This window comes from Notechis scutatus, chromosome 1 (assembly GCF_049901735.1).
Source record: "Notechis scutatus isolate UNSWTSFEM ecotype Mainland chromosome 1, rNotScu1.2, whole genome shotgun sequence".
NCBI lineage: Eukaryota > Metazoa > Chordata > Lepidosauria > Squamata > Elapidae > Notechis > Notechis scutatus.
Window position 1 is genome coordinate 171,472,032 of NC_142009.1, and position 14,116 is coordinate 171,486,147.

Sequence of the window (14,116 nt, forward strand, 5' to 3'; positions counted from 1 at the left end):
AAGCTCCTTGCTGATTGGCTACTTTAGATCCTAACATTCTTGAAAATGCAAGTTGTGTTTGTTTTAGCACATAAACTCTCTCAAAACCTTAAAAAGACTTTGGTTATATTAATAAAAATTATGTATCTCAATCCGACTACAGAAATTTTCATCAAAGTACTAATTTTGTGTGGTTTCTATGAGTGAAAAGTTGATTAAACATGTAAATACAGCTTAAAATTGAAAGCATGCAGGACTTTTCCACACAGCTGTAAATGGGCTTCCTAAATATTTCAAATAATCATCTGATTCAAGAGTATTACAGATAGCTGCATTTTTAAAATTTTAATTGAATTAACATTCCTGCAAATACATTTTCCCTAAATCCTGCACCAAGACAAGACAGTAGCCTTGATTCTGCTGGTGCTGCAACCAAACTGAGGCTGTAGGAGTAGAAGCTTCCTCAGAATCATGGAATAGATGGGCAGCCTTACATCCACAAAGGGGTTCTCTAAAATAAAGATCCCAGGCTGCTTATGTCTTTATGCTACTGCTAAATTGCAATAACCCCCAAATACTATATCAGATGCTAATCAGTGCAATTTCTCCAGCAATGTGCCCTACATGATATTACCATGGCACAGTTACAGGAGATTTTTTATTGGAATTTAAAAGTTTGAAATGTCTTTAAGGAGACATTTCAGTGAAGGGCCTTGCTGGAAACAATCTTGGAAATTTTAAGCACACAGGATATTGGAGTAACAGGTCATATAGAGCTAATAAAAGTCTCCTTCAGTCCTATTCATGATCTGATTTTAAAAGTCATATTAGATACAGATACTTCTCCCAAATTGTCCACCTCATTCTCTGGTTCAATCATCTTAGTTAATTAAGTCAACTAGATTGATTGGAAAAGCACTTAGCATCCGAGTTAATGCCAGTATTCAATTACAATAGTTAATTACCTACAATGATAGAACCATCTGATGAGAAGCCCATCCACTCACAGTGTTTTAGGCCGATCCTTCTCATGATCATATAACGTGGGTTTGAAGTAGGTTCCTGTAATCTTTATTCCAGATCCCCATTCACCACTGAAAGTGCCTTCAATAGTGTCTCCATTTGGCAAAGTCAGTGTTCCCTTAGAAGAAAAAGGGGATAGAGGAAAATATATATAATGAACTTATTTTCAATGAACTGTTCTGCTTATGGAAAGCTGGTGTTTTAAATTACCTTTCCATTAAGAGTCCAATTATCTGAAAATTCTCCTTCGTATACCGTGTCATCTTCAGAAAGCAATACACCAGTCCCCTGGGGAGAATATAGTATTGCAATCACTGCAGAACATGTTTAGAATGATTCTCATATTATCATTGTCCATTATTTAAAATTTACATCTTATTTTTTCAGATATTTTAGATAAAAGCATTTTTTAAAAAAATGTTAAATGGTACGTTAGGTACGTTATTTATTATCACTAGATTCTATTTAATATGAACAGTTTTAGTCACATCTTAATACACTTCACTTCAAATTCTCTGAATGAAAAAAAATGGCTATTATTATTACAGATGGCATTTTATAAAGTTCCAAAAATAAATCAATGTATTCAATTAACTTTCTGCAGAGAAAAGAGCCACTTAATAGCACTGAAAACTCCAGAAAAATAACTGGGATGGGGAAAGAATAAAATTTCCCCTATTTTTCTTTTCATCTGGTAGATCTTGTAAATTCAAAACACATAAAATCTTCCACCTATACATAACCTGGGTCATTTGAAAGACAAAAGTTTCACTGCAGCATATGGAAACAATTTCTTACTCTAAAGTAGAACTATTTGGGAATAGAACATGCTGATTGGAAATATGACTCCAAACTACCTTTAAAAAATAAGTGCAATAATATTAGCAAATATACGTATATTGTCTTTTAAAGGGAAAAGCAAAATTGGCCATAGGTAAAAGTGTTTCCCCATTATACAACACTTATTTATATGAAACTCACCATCATTTTATTGTTGTTAAAGGCTCCTTCATAATACAATCCAAACTGTGTGACCACAACACCATTGCCTTGGCAAAAATCATCTTGCCACATCCCCATGTATTTTTCTCCCCTAAAGATACAGAAACACATTACTGCCTCTAAAATCTGACAAATCAGAAATGAGATCAATTGGATTAGGTACAGTCTAAGTAATAGCTTATTATAGTTGAACAATTGTTTCAACAACTAAGATCACATCAAATATCTATTAGCTTCCTTTCAGATTTAAAAACTAGGAGGCACAGAATTTCTCATTCTTAAATACAAGACTGGTTATTAGGTGTCTAAATGGTCACTAAATGTCATCATGGCACTGAAATTTTATTTCAATGAATTAGAACTAGTATTATATCTCATTTTGAGTATTATTTAGGTTCTCTGCTCAAGAATAAACATTTCTTAGCAATTCTTTTTCCTGTTACAATGTAGTAGTACTATATTATTAATATAATAATTAAAATGTTCAGATCTATTTACCTTGTAATATCATCGAATACTCCATACCCAGCCTTCTTATCCATCACCCATTGGCCAATGAACATGCTAGGTGAAGAAGAAGTCAGTTTCCCACTGCGTAGAAGGCCATGGCCATGACGCATATTATCCTGGAAGCTTCCTTCATAAACCTCCCCAGTTGCATACCTAGAAGGAAAAATAAGTCAGCTTTACTACGAAGAAGCTGAGGATTTTTCTCCAATATATTTTACCATCACAATGTGTTTTTTTTCTCTCTAATCAAGAGAGATGAATGATTATTATGTGGGCAATACCATTTTGATAGGAATGTGGAAACAGATTACGAGATTAAGGAAAATATTTCTGGCAATGGATATTCCCACCATGGTGGCACTTACGAGAAATCTGGCCTGTTTTTGTTACTTTCTATATCAAAACAGTATGAAAGTCTGGGTACTCCCTGCTCATCTATCTAAAACAATGTGGGAGTGGCAGGTAGATTATAAAGAGCTGGTTTAAAACCTGGATTACATATAGAATCATAGAATAACATCTATGTCCAACCCCTTGCTCGAGCAGGAGAGTCTATTCCAAATATTAGCCTGTACCTAGGATCAAAGTCACAGCCTCCTGATTGTGAGGCAAGAGCTCCACCTCTAAGCCACCGCAGACAGACAGACAGACATATATCTATATCTATTACCTGTAGATACCGTGTCCACACATTTTGCTTTCCTTCCAAAATCCAATATAATGGTCACTCTTCTTCATTGTTTTATTTGGTACTTTATATTCACCATATCTGCCAATATAAAAAAACCACACCAATTTATAATACATATTTATATTCATCATATCTACCAATATATATAAAAAAAAACCACACCAATTTACAATATATTTAAACATTAATTTGCAAAACCATGCATGCTTCAAAGAATGGTTTGGAAGACAAACTTTGGATTTTATGTAAGCATAGAATTTTTCTTCTATTCAACAGGCAATTGAAGTATCTCATGAGCTTAAACAAGATCCCACTGCTTTAAGGTGTTCTCCTAAAACATTTCTGCTTTTGTGAAAGTCTGAAAAGGATTTTTTTTGGGTCAAGTTTTTTTATTTTATATTACATATACATATCAATGCGTGAACAGTGTGACACCTGGGTGCCATACATTTTGGTACAAATAAAAACAATATTATTACTCATGATTATTATATTTATCCAGCTTATATATTTCTAATGATAATACTTATTCATAGTAGATTATAATCTTTCATTATTTCATATTGTTTGAACATACCTGATGCTACCGCCATTCAATTTCTAAGCCACCCTCTTGTTATTACATTAATCTTGTGATATAAAAATGTGTATACTGTTATTCCCCTTTTCTTTATTTCTGTCTCTATTCCAACTTTTACTCATGTCACCATTATAAAAGATGTTTCCTTTCTATCTTTCATCTCTCACCCGCTTTAATACTTTAATTCATATTCATTCAACTCCTACCCTCAAAACGACTCTATAGAGCACTGCACACCAGAACAACTAGACACAAGAACAGTTTTCCCCGAACGCCATCACTCTGCTAAACAAATAATTCCCTCAACACTATCAAACTATTTACTAAGTCTACTTAGTAGACTACTTATTTAACTCTTCACATCTATTTCTATTAAAATTTCATCCTTTATTATTTCATTGTTCAATGTTTCAGTATCCAATTCTGATACCAATCACAATATTATTCAAACACATGGAATAATTCTATTCATATTCTATACATTCATCCAGTCTATGTGATTCTGCTATTAATACACCTATTTTTATTAAAATATATTATTTCACTCTTTCATTCTGCTCACTATTTGACTTTATTTCACTGCTAATTATATTATTTAAGCATATTTAATAGTACCATCGTTCAATCTCTAATTTTCCCATTCTTAATACTTAATTCTTATTCATATGTCCCATATTCCACTCTTCACATATATCTGTATTAAAATATTGTCCTTCATTATTTCATCATTATTTCATTGTTCAATATTCCAATAGCAGGGGGGTGGACTAGATGACTCTAAGGTCTCTTTCTACTCTGTTATTCTATAAATCTATAAATATACTATTCTAGTAAACCTATCACAATACATACAAAATAATTCTATTCATATTCTTTGTTTTCATCCAGTCTATATAATTCTAATATTAATACACGTTTGTGTTAAAATATGTTCTTAAAGAAGGATATCTCTCTCTCTCTCTTCCTATCCATTATCTCTTGTCCACATCAATATTTTAAGTCTTATTCTTTTTTTGACTTGCCTCCCATATTCTTCTCTTGGACCTTTGTCTCTATCTACATCTACGTCTATATCCTGACCATTCAATCTAAATATTTCTCACATCCCTACCCTCTTCCACTAACTTTGTTACTATGTCCTCTGATCCCTATATCCATTCCCAAAGCATCTTCCTGCTTCTCCAATTCTGTTTTTAGATCTCTTGAAGTGTTTTCCTCCTGGTTAGATTCATCATTGTTAATGTTATTGGTACCTCCTCCTTGTTGTCTTCTTATCGCTGATTTTTCGGTTCTGCTTTTCCCTCCATTTCTTCTTCTGGCCCCTTCTTTTCCTGAGCATCTTGGTCTTTACTCATTATCCCTTGTACAATATTTTCCAGTTATTGGTCTATCATCTATTAATTCCATAGTTGTTGTGTTCTTTCTGTATCAGGTCTTTTATGCTTTGAAACATCAGCTCCATCTTGTTTAAATTTCCGCTCCTTTCTTCCTTATATTGCATTGTAAATCTCCTTTTGGCCAATAGCCCAAGAACCCTTTATTCAAAGCTGAGGTTACTCTTCAGAATGCACACCAGCCACAGTCCTTTTATGTCCCACAGATAATCAGTCAGTTCCATTTAAATAGTCCAGGGAGTTATCCAAGCCTCAAGTCACTTTTATAAGTTCAATCATATAACATAACATTCAGGGGTCATTTTAATTAAGAATCTTCCTTGTTCTCATATTTAAATCTCCAGTGATTTTAGGGTAGGTGAATGTAACCCAGTAAGTATTTTCACAGCCCTTCAAATAAATGTTCCCAGGCTTGTATATTTTCCTCTCATTAGCAGATGTTGCTCTCTGCGTAACAATATTGTTGCGGTATATCTGATTTTAATTATTTTGAATTGTAGTTCAAGTATAAAAGCAGTGTTAATTTTTTAAATTTGAAATTCTAGCATTTTAAAATGCCTTCTCAATACCACGTCTTCCACTTTGAGAGTCCAATTTCCTGTATTTTTGAAAAAGAAAGAAGTTTTTTCTCTCTCTAATTCTTTTCCTTCCGGTTTGATAATCAAGGTGCTTACTCGCTGCTTTAACAGATAATTCTGAGTAAATAGTTCCCCTAAACTTTCTCTTGGGGTTGAGTTTTAATAATGAAGAATCCTCCCACCCAGTTCCACACTGTTCACCGAAATCCGCTCCAGCACAAATTTTAGATGTTCTTCAGCTGTCCCGACTTCATGACAGCCATTTTTGGGTTGCCTCTTCTCTTTGTCATGGCTGACAGGGAAAGAAAGCCCTGGGTCAGGCAGGAGAGATGTGGCTCTCACTGGGTGCCCCTCTTTGCTTTGTGGGGGCTTTGGCTCCTGTTGGAGCCCACCAATGGGGAGAACTCGGCACAGTAACACGGAGACTCACTCCATGTGTCCGATCTCTCCACAATGTCAGCTGGAAGTCCTGAGAGTCTAAAAAGTTGAGCTTCTCTACCAAGTAGAGAAGAATTGCTGTGCTTACAGAGCCCAACCCCCTGCTTCCAAATAATGTTTAAGCCTGCCCAGCCCTAGTAATCCTAATTTAGCAGTACTTTTTAAAAAAGATTATTTGTGAACAGCAGGTTTCCCCTCTCCCTCAGCTTAGTCTATTATACCTACCCATCCTCCATGCCATTTCTGAACATGCCAGAATACATCTTTCCATCTGCCCACTTCAAGACTCCTCTGAAATATATGGAATACTTTAATTATATCGGTTCTATATTTAAATTATCACAATACAGTTTATGCAGAATTTTTACAACTTCCAAAAGCAACTGGGCTATGCCAGATTAAGTTTTAATTCTCAGAGTTATGACAATGTAGGCTATGGGGCTTTCAATATATATTACTACATCTATTTCAGTGTAAATACAGCTTTTTACATCAACCTCTTCACTTGTGATCTACTATAAACATTTAGGTAAATGGCTTCTGATATAATCAGGAAAAAATTCAGTTTCACCTGCCATGTGGCTTTCCAGAAAGCCATCGACCATTGTAAATAGCATCCTTAAGCCGAGGGTCTTTATAAAAGGTATATCTTGCGTTCCTTGAAATAGGGGGCTCCTGCCTCTGAAGGCTTCCAGTACCACCATAGGGAGGCAAATCAGATGTCCCTTTTAAGGCCTGGTCTATAGCTTGGCTTATAGATTTCAGCCACTTAGTCTGAAACAGAGTGAAAAACAGTCAAAGGCTTTCTGCTGCCTACCACTCCTCTTCCTTCTCTCATTCTACATCTCTTGCAGGAATTCCTTGGAACTGATATGACACATCTAGTGATGTCATGGAATTCATACATAATAACAATGGTGGATTGTAGAATACTGTATAAACATTCCAGTACTTTGACTCCTTTTAAAAATCAGAATTGAAATTTAACATTACCAGTTAAATAGATCCAATATACATTGGTATCACAGACATTTCTTCCTAAATAAATTAGTTAAAGTATAACCATTAACAAACTGTAATGTAATTTGTTCCTGGCCTATATGGTACAGAGCTCAGTCCAGCTATGAGCTGTGGATTATCATTTTAAAATAAATGCTGAAAGATAGGCAACATATTATTTAATGTTAGCAGTTCTGAAAGTATATAGATTCACACTTCTAAACTTGTCAATGTTCAACAATATACTTTCTGTCTCCTTGCTTTAAAAATTAAAGGATAAAATGGACATGTTTAATATGCAACAGGCTTAACACAGTTGTTTAGTCTTTAACCACCACTAAAAATAAGTTATGAGGACCCTCTGAAGATGTAATTTCATCTCTATCAAATCCCACCTCAAAAAAATGTTGAAAAAGGTGAGATCCCCGTATGCTAAGCAGTTACCTCTCCTGAGCTTATCTACTATTTACCAAAAATGGAATGCTGGCCATTTAGACTGTACATTGATTCTAGAGGAAATCTATACAATATAATGATTTTTGTTACTGTAGGTTGATCTGAAATATGCATAGGTCATAAATATGAGCTTCATACCAATTTCAAAGAATGGAACAGAAAAAATATTAGATAGATTCTAGAAAGCAAGCCACTCTAGAAAATGGAAAAGTCATTCATGCATCTGATAAACTGAATAGAGGGAAGGGGCAAAAAAGTCCTACCTTTTCTTGTGGATTTGATGAAATGAGAATAAATTGTTCTTCAGGTGTTGTGATTCTCAAACCATTCCTAGCGCAAAAAAAAAAGTGTGTTGTAAATGTTAATCCAGAGAAATGACTATGTTACATTGTTTTCATATACATTTGTGCTCATAAGTTTACATATCCTGGCAGAATTTATGATTTCTTGGCCATTTTTCAGAGAATATGAATGATAACACAAAAACTTTTCTTTCACTCATGGTTAGTGGTTGGCTTTATTATCAATCAACTGTGTTTACTCTTTTTAAATCATGACAACAGAAACTACCCAAATGACCCTGATCAAAAGTTTACATGCCCTGGTGATTTTGGCCTGATAACATGCACACAGATTGGCACAAAGGGGTTTGAATGGCTATTAAAGGTAACCATCCTCACCTGTGACCTATTTGCTTGTAATTAGTGTGTGTGTATAAAAGGTCAGTGAGTTCCTGGACTCCTGACGGACCTTTGCATCTTTCATCCAGTGGGGAAAGCAAAAGAATTGTCAAAGGATCTGCAGGAAAAAGTAATTGAACTGTATAAAACAGGAAAGGGATATAAAAAGATATCCAAGGAATTGAGAATGCCAATCAGCAGTGTTCAAATCAAGAAGTGGAAAATGAAATTGAAACCAAACCATGGTCAGGTAGACCAACTAAAATTTCAGCCACAACCACCAGGAAAATTGTCCGGGATGCAAAGAAAACCCACAAAAAACTTCAGGTGAAATACAGGACTCTCTGAAAACATGTGTGGTTGTTTCAAGATGCACAATAAGGAAACACTGGAAGAAAGATGGGCTGCATGGTTGAGTTGCCAGAAGAAAGCTATTACTATGCAAATGCCACAAAGTATCCTGCTTACAACACGCCAAACAGCACAGAGACATTTGGAGTTATGAGACCAAAATTGAGCTTTTTGGCCACAACTATAAACGCTACATTTGGAAAGGAATCAACAAGGCCTATGATGAAAAGTACACCATTGCTACTGTGAAACGGAGGTGGATTGCTGATGTTTTGGGGATGGTGTGAGCTACAACGGCACAGGAAATTTGGTCAGAATTGATGACAAGTTGAATGCAGTATGTTATCAAAAGATACTGGAGGAAAATTTGCATTCATCAGCCTGGAAGCTGCACATGGGGTGTACTTGGACATTCCAACATGACAATGGTCCTAAACACAAGGCCAAGTCAACCTGTCATTGGCTACAGCAGAATAAAGTGAAGGTTCTGGAGTGGCCATCTCAATCTCCTGACCTCAATATCATTGAACCATTCTGAGGAGATCTCAAATGTGTAAGACAGCCCAAGAATTTACAGGAACTGGAGGCTTTTTTCCAGGAAGAATGAGCAGCTTTACCATCTGAGAAGATAAAGAGCCTCATCCACACATACCACAAAAGATTTCAAGCTGTCATTGATGTTAAAGGGGGGCAATACACCGTATTAAGAACTGGGGTATGTAAACTTTTGATCAGGGTCATTTGGGTAGTTTCTGTTGTCATTATGATTTAAAAAGAGTAAACACAGTTGATTGATAATAAATGGCTTCAGCCAACCACTAACCATGAGTGAAAGAAAAGTTTTTGTGTTATCATTCATATTCTCTGAAAAATGGCCAAGAAATCATAAATTCTGCCAGGGTATGTAAATTTATGAGCATAACTGTAAAAAAAACCCAAGACTCATTTGTTTTCCCTTTCTTCTCCATAATAATAAATGCATATTAAATTAACTAAGGAACAAACTTTGTCATCTTCCCTCCAGTATTGACTAAATATAGCAATCCAGACTTCTGGTTTTACTATGGAATTTTTATTCCAGGAGGGCACAAGATGACAACCCTATTCCATTCCATTTCAGAATACCTAGAGCAGGGGTGTCAAATTCATGTCATCATGGCAGGGTCACATGACATACTGGGATTCCCCCCCCCCCCTCCGCTAAACTGGGCATGGGCAGCATGTGACACATCCAGCCCGAGGGCTGGCAGTTTGACAACCCTGTCCTAGAGGAAGGAAGGCAAAGCTGCTACAGCTAGACTCTTTCCTCTCCATCCCACACCTGCTCCACGGGGCTATCAACATGATGTGTGACTTCTACTGTGATCTATGACTTCTACTATGGTCATTAAAAATGTACTGTCTACATGATTGTTTATTTTGATTGACAGGATTTGCATCCTGAAAAACAAGATGCAGTAAATAAATATTTTTTCTTAAACAATTACATGAGCAATGAAGTATAGAGTCTGCAAATACAGGTAGCCCTTGACTTATGACCCAATAAAGCCAAACATTTCTGTTTCTAAGCAAGACAGTTGTTAAATGAGTTTTGCTCCCTTTTATGATCTTTTACCACAGTTAAGTGAATCACTGTATTGTTAAGTTAGGAACATAGGCGTTAAATTAATCTATCTTTCCCATTGACTTTGCTTGTCAGAAAGTCACAAAAGGAGATCACATGACTCCAGGACATTGCAACCATCATAAATGTGAGTTGCTAAGCACCTGAATTTTGGTCATGTAACCATGGGAATGCTGCAATGGCCGTAAGTGTGAAAAATGGTCATAAATCATTTTTTCAGTGCCATTGTAATTTTGAACGGTCACTAAATGAACGATTGTAAGTCGAGGACTATCTGTAGACTATATAAATCATCTGAAGTGTACATTAGACTGTTTCATAGATTTAGCATGTTTACACTTAAAAGCCCATATTAACAGTTGTGTGTCAGTTGATACAAGCCTAAAAAGGGCCAGATCCATAACCAAAAGAATGTAAATTGTATTATGAGTATGAAAACAGGTTCAACGGCAAACAGGGATGGGCTGCAAAATAAGTTGTAAAACAACCAATAATTCGTTAACTAGTTGAAATTTAAAATAAGGCAGCTGAAAAATACTTACATATTACCAAACTCTTCTGAAACAGGTTCTACCCACAGGGTAGACAAGGAAAAAATATGGTGAGTTGAGAACTATAAGAGAAAAAAAGGAAAAGGTCAATCTTCATATTATGATTATGTCCATAACGTAACGTTCATGGTCTTTGCTTGGCCCTAGCTTTCAAAAATTTCAACAATTCAAGGCACTGGTTGTTACTACCTATAAAATCCTTTGTGGTATGGGATCAGGATGTCTGAAGGCCTGCTTCTCTCTACCAGCCCTCCTACATGCATAGGAGAGTATGCTCTGGGTCCCTTTGATTAAAAAATGCCATCTTATTGGATCCAAAAAGTGGCACCTTCCTCCCTAAGATTAGACCATCCCCTCACTACTGGCCTTTTGGAAAGCAGTCAAGACCTGGTTCATTGCTCAGGCAGTAACTGCTTTGAGGTTTTATTCTCAGCTGTCTTTTCCTGTTTTAAAATTATTTGGGGGATTTTTTCTGAAATATTTTTAATCGTTGGTTTAATTTTAAATTCTGTTTGTTGCCCAGAATTCCTCAGGTGAGAGAGACAGCCATATTAAACAAACAAACTCTAGTCTGACTGTGACATTCAAGTTGCATTGCAACCTATGCGTTACCATATCTGTACAAAGAAAAACTCTGATCCCATAATTCAGTGGTGTCCTCTATTCTTAACATGCCCGATTAGCAGCAATTGACAAAGACTGAAAAAAGAAGCAGTAGCAGCATTTGGTTTCTCGTTTGTGATAAATTACTCACAATTTAGAAGATCCGAATAACTGGACTGGATGATAATAAAAAAGAATTCAAAGGGAAGAGAGGGGGGGAACGAAAACAAAATCTATTTTTGAACTGTGTTTGGAAATCTACAAACTACTGAATTAGCCTATATTCATTTTATATTATTTCAGAAAATAGAAAAATCTTACATGTCAGGCAGAATAATTTTAGTGATGATAACACAGAAGACTGACTGCCCAATTACTTTCCTGTATATTCTTCTACAATATTTCTCTACTGGGGATACAGATACATTTAGTTTGCCAGGAGGAGCATGTTGTGGGTTCCATCTGCTAAGAAGTTTCATCTCGCAGCTAAGAGAATCTTTCCTGCTATGTGCCCATGGAACAAGGTGAAATTGGCCCTGACCTTACTGACCTTCTGGAAGCCCTTAAAACCTGGTTGTGACATCAGGCCAGAGGATGTGAAAGGTTTGAAATGCAATCTTCTGTGTTTTTTGTTTTATTATAGTCTTAATTGTATTTTAATAGTTTTATTTTAATTTTGATTGTTGAGTTTTTATTATTATAACTATGTGCACTGCCCAGAGTCAGATAAGCAAGTATATATAAGTATAGATGTAATATAAGTATAGATGAAATTAGCATATAAATAAGCATGCTTTTAATCTTAAGGCTTCCTTCACCTAGGAAGAGATGACTGCCCCATCCTTCAAGTACAGACCTGAGCATGGACTAAGGCATCATTGAAGAGGATAAACCAATTCACTGAAAATCTGCCAGCATGTTGCAATGACAATCCTCGATTGCTGCTTTCACAGATTAGTCGTCGCTCAGGTTTCCTCAAGGAATCCTATCATTGAAAAGAAATACAAGGCAATTTAACAACAGGTAAAGCAATTCATGCTAGGAATTTGCAATGCAGTGTTGGTGAAGTTTGAATTTATTTGCATTTAAACATTAATATAATGTAATGTAATGTGATATAATGTAATGGAACAAAATAGAATAGAATGATAAATCATAATTAACAAGATACCATTTTCTAAAACTAGAAGAATTATTTTCATTAAAGTAGAAATAGAAAGTATTACAATTTGTGATAGTAAATAATATCAGCTCCTAACACACACACACACACACACACACGTACTGTCATTTTCCCAGGAAATGTTTTCCAGAAACCCAGTGTATATTCAGCGTCTTTTCTTTTCCTACTCAGATGGACAGCCAGAGATTCATAAGAAGAGCTGGAATCCTGAAGGCTTTGATATTCTGGAGATGTCTACAGAGAAAGAGAAAGAATGGAGACCGACTAATGTTCCACAAGACCATCCCAATATTTTGATATAAATCACCGTATTTAATATATCAATGAAATTAGAATAGCTGGATAAGTAAATTTACCTTCCATAGTACTGAAGCAATAGTTACATATTAGATAAATTAATGAAAGACTTTCAATCTACTAAAGCAGCGGTCGCCAACTGGTGGGCCGTAAGAAAATTTTGGTGGGCCGCAGCATGCTGAGGTCGGGGAGGCGGGGCAATCCTGCTGTCTCCCGTGTCGTGGCTTCTGCCTCCTGCCTCAGCGCATTGAGGAGGCCGAGCAGCAGCGGGAAGAGCACAGACCTCTTGAGCTGCAGGAAGCAGCTGCCCTCAGGTGAAGACGTTGCAAGGGGGAGGCTCGACCCCGTCTTCCTCCTCACCAGAGGCGCTCACACACTCAGCGGGAAGGAGGCCGCTTGTCGGGGGCCAGAGGGGCAGTGAGTGCTTTGCGTGTGAGCACTTCTGGCGAGGAGGAAAAGAAGCTCCTGGGGGAGGGGGGGTGCAGTAGATCGTGCCTTCCCCTCTCAGGCCAGGAAATACTGGGAAGAGCTCTGATGCTGCGATCTCCCACGCCCCAGCCCTCAAGAGCTTCTCTTCCTCCTCGCCAGAAGCGCTCACACACTCAGCGGGAAGGAGCCAGCTTGTCAGGGGGCAGAGGGGCGGTGAGTGCTTTGCGCTTGAGTGCTTCTGTCGAGGAGGAAGAGAAGCTTCTGGGGGGGGGGTTGAGTTTCCCCCTTGCAACATCTTGAGGGCATCGCTGACAGCTGCTCAACCTCCTCGATGTGCCTCCCCTCACCGCGACCCCTTCGCTAATGCCGTGCAAATGCGAGTAGCATTTGTTCTCTAATCTCTAACTCAGAGGAGGGATGTGGCTCACTGGCCTCCAAATTGGTTCCCAGCCAGCCTGGGACAGCATTCAGATGAGGGGAGTGGGGAGGCTTATAATTAAAACCATGATTATAAGCCTCCCCCTGCTTCACTCCCCTCGTTTGAAGCCTCTGAAGCAGTGGTGAAATTCAACTACCTCGCACCAGGTGGTAGGGACGGTTCAGTTTGCCGAACTGAAAAATCACCCTGGTTGGCTCTGCCCACACCCACCTGGTCACACCCATGTCGGCAACAGGGGTGGTACCGGCAGCAGGAGAGAGAGAGAGAGAACAAAGCAAAAATCCCTGCAAAGTTGACACCCCGACGTGC

The 14,116-nt window shown here is 37.2% G+C and overlaps 1 protein-coding gene across 4 annotated transcripts in view; it reads right to left on the minus strand.

Moving 5' to 3' along the window:
• Window positions 1–14,116, minus strand: part of ALS2 (alsin Rho guanine nucleotide exchange factor ALS2) — a 67,501-nt gene that overhangs the window by 21,192 nt on the left and 32,193 nt on the right. For all 4 annotated transcript variants that reach the window (XM_026681315.2, XM_087949515.1, XM_087949513.1 and 1 more), the window contains exons 14-24: window positions 12,745–12,876; window positions 12,316–12,444; window positions 10,848–10,918; window positions 7,914–7,980; window positions 6,767–6,969; window positions 6,421–6,486; window positions 3,185–3,283; window positions 2,503–2,667; window positions 1,984–2,095; window positions 1,213–1,290; window positions 987–1,120 (exon numbers count right to left, since the gene is read on the minus strand). In XM_026681315.2, the coding sequence (XP_026537100.1) occupies window positions 987–1,120; window positions 1,213–1,290; window positions 1,984–2,095; window positions 2,503–2,667; window positions 3,185–3,283; window positions 6,421–6,486; window positions 6,767–6,969; window positions 7,914–7,980; window positions 10,848–10,918; window positions 12,316–12,444; window positions 12,745–12,876 (1,256 nt within the window). The remainder of the gene's footprint in view (window positions 1–986; window positions 1,121–1,212; window positions 1,291–1,983; window positions 2,096–2,502; window positions 2,668–3,184; window positions 3,284–6,420; window positions 6,487–6,766; window positions 6,970–7,913; window positions 7,981–10,847; window positions 10,919–12,315; window positions 12,445–12,744; window positions 12,877–14,116) is intronic.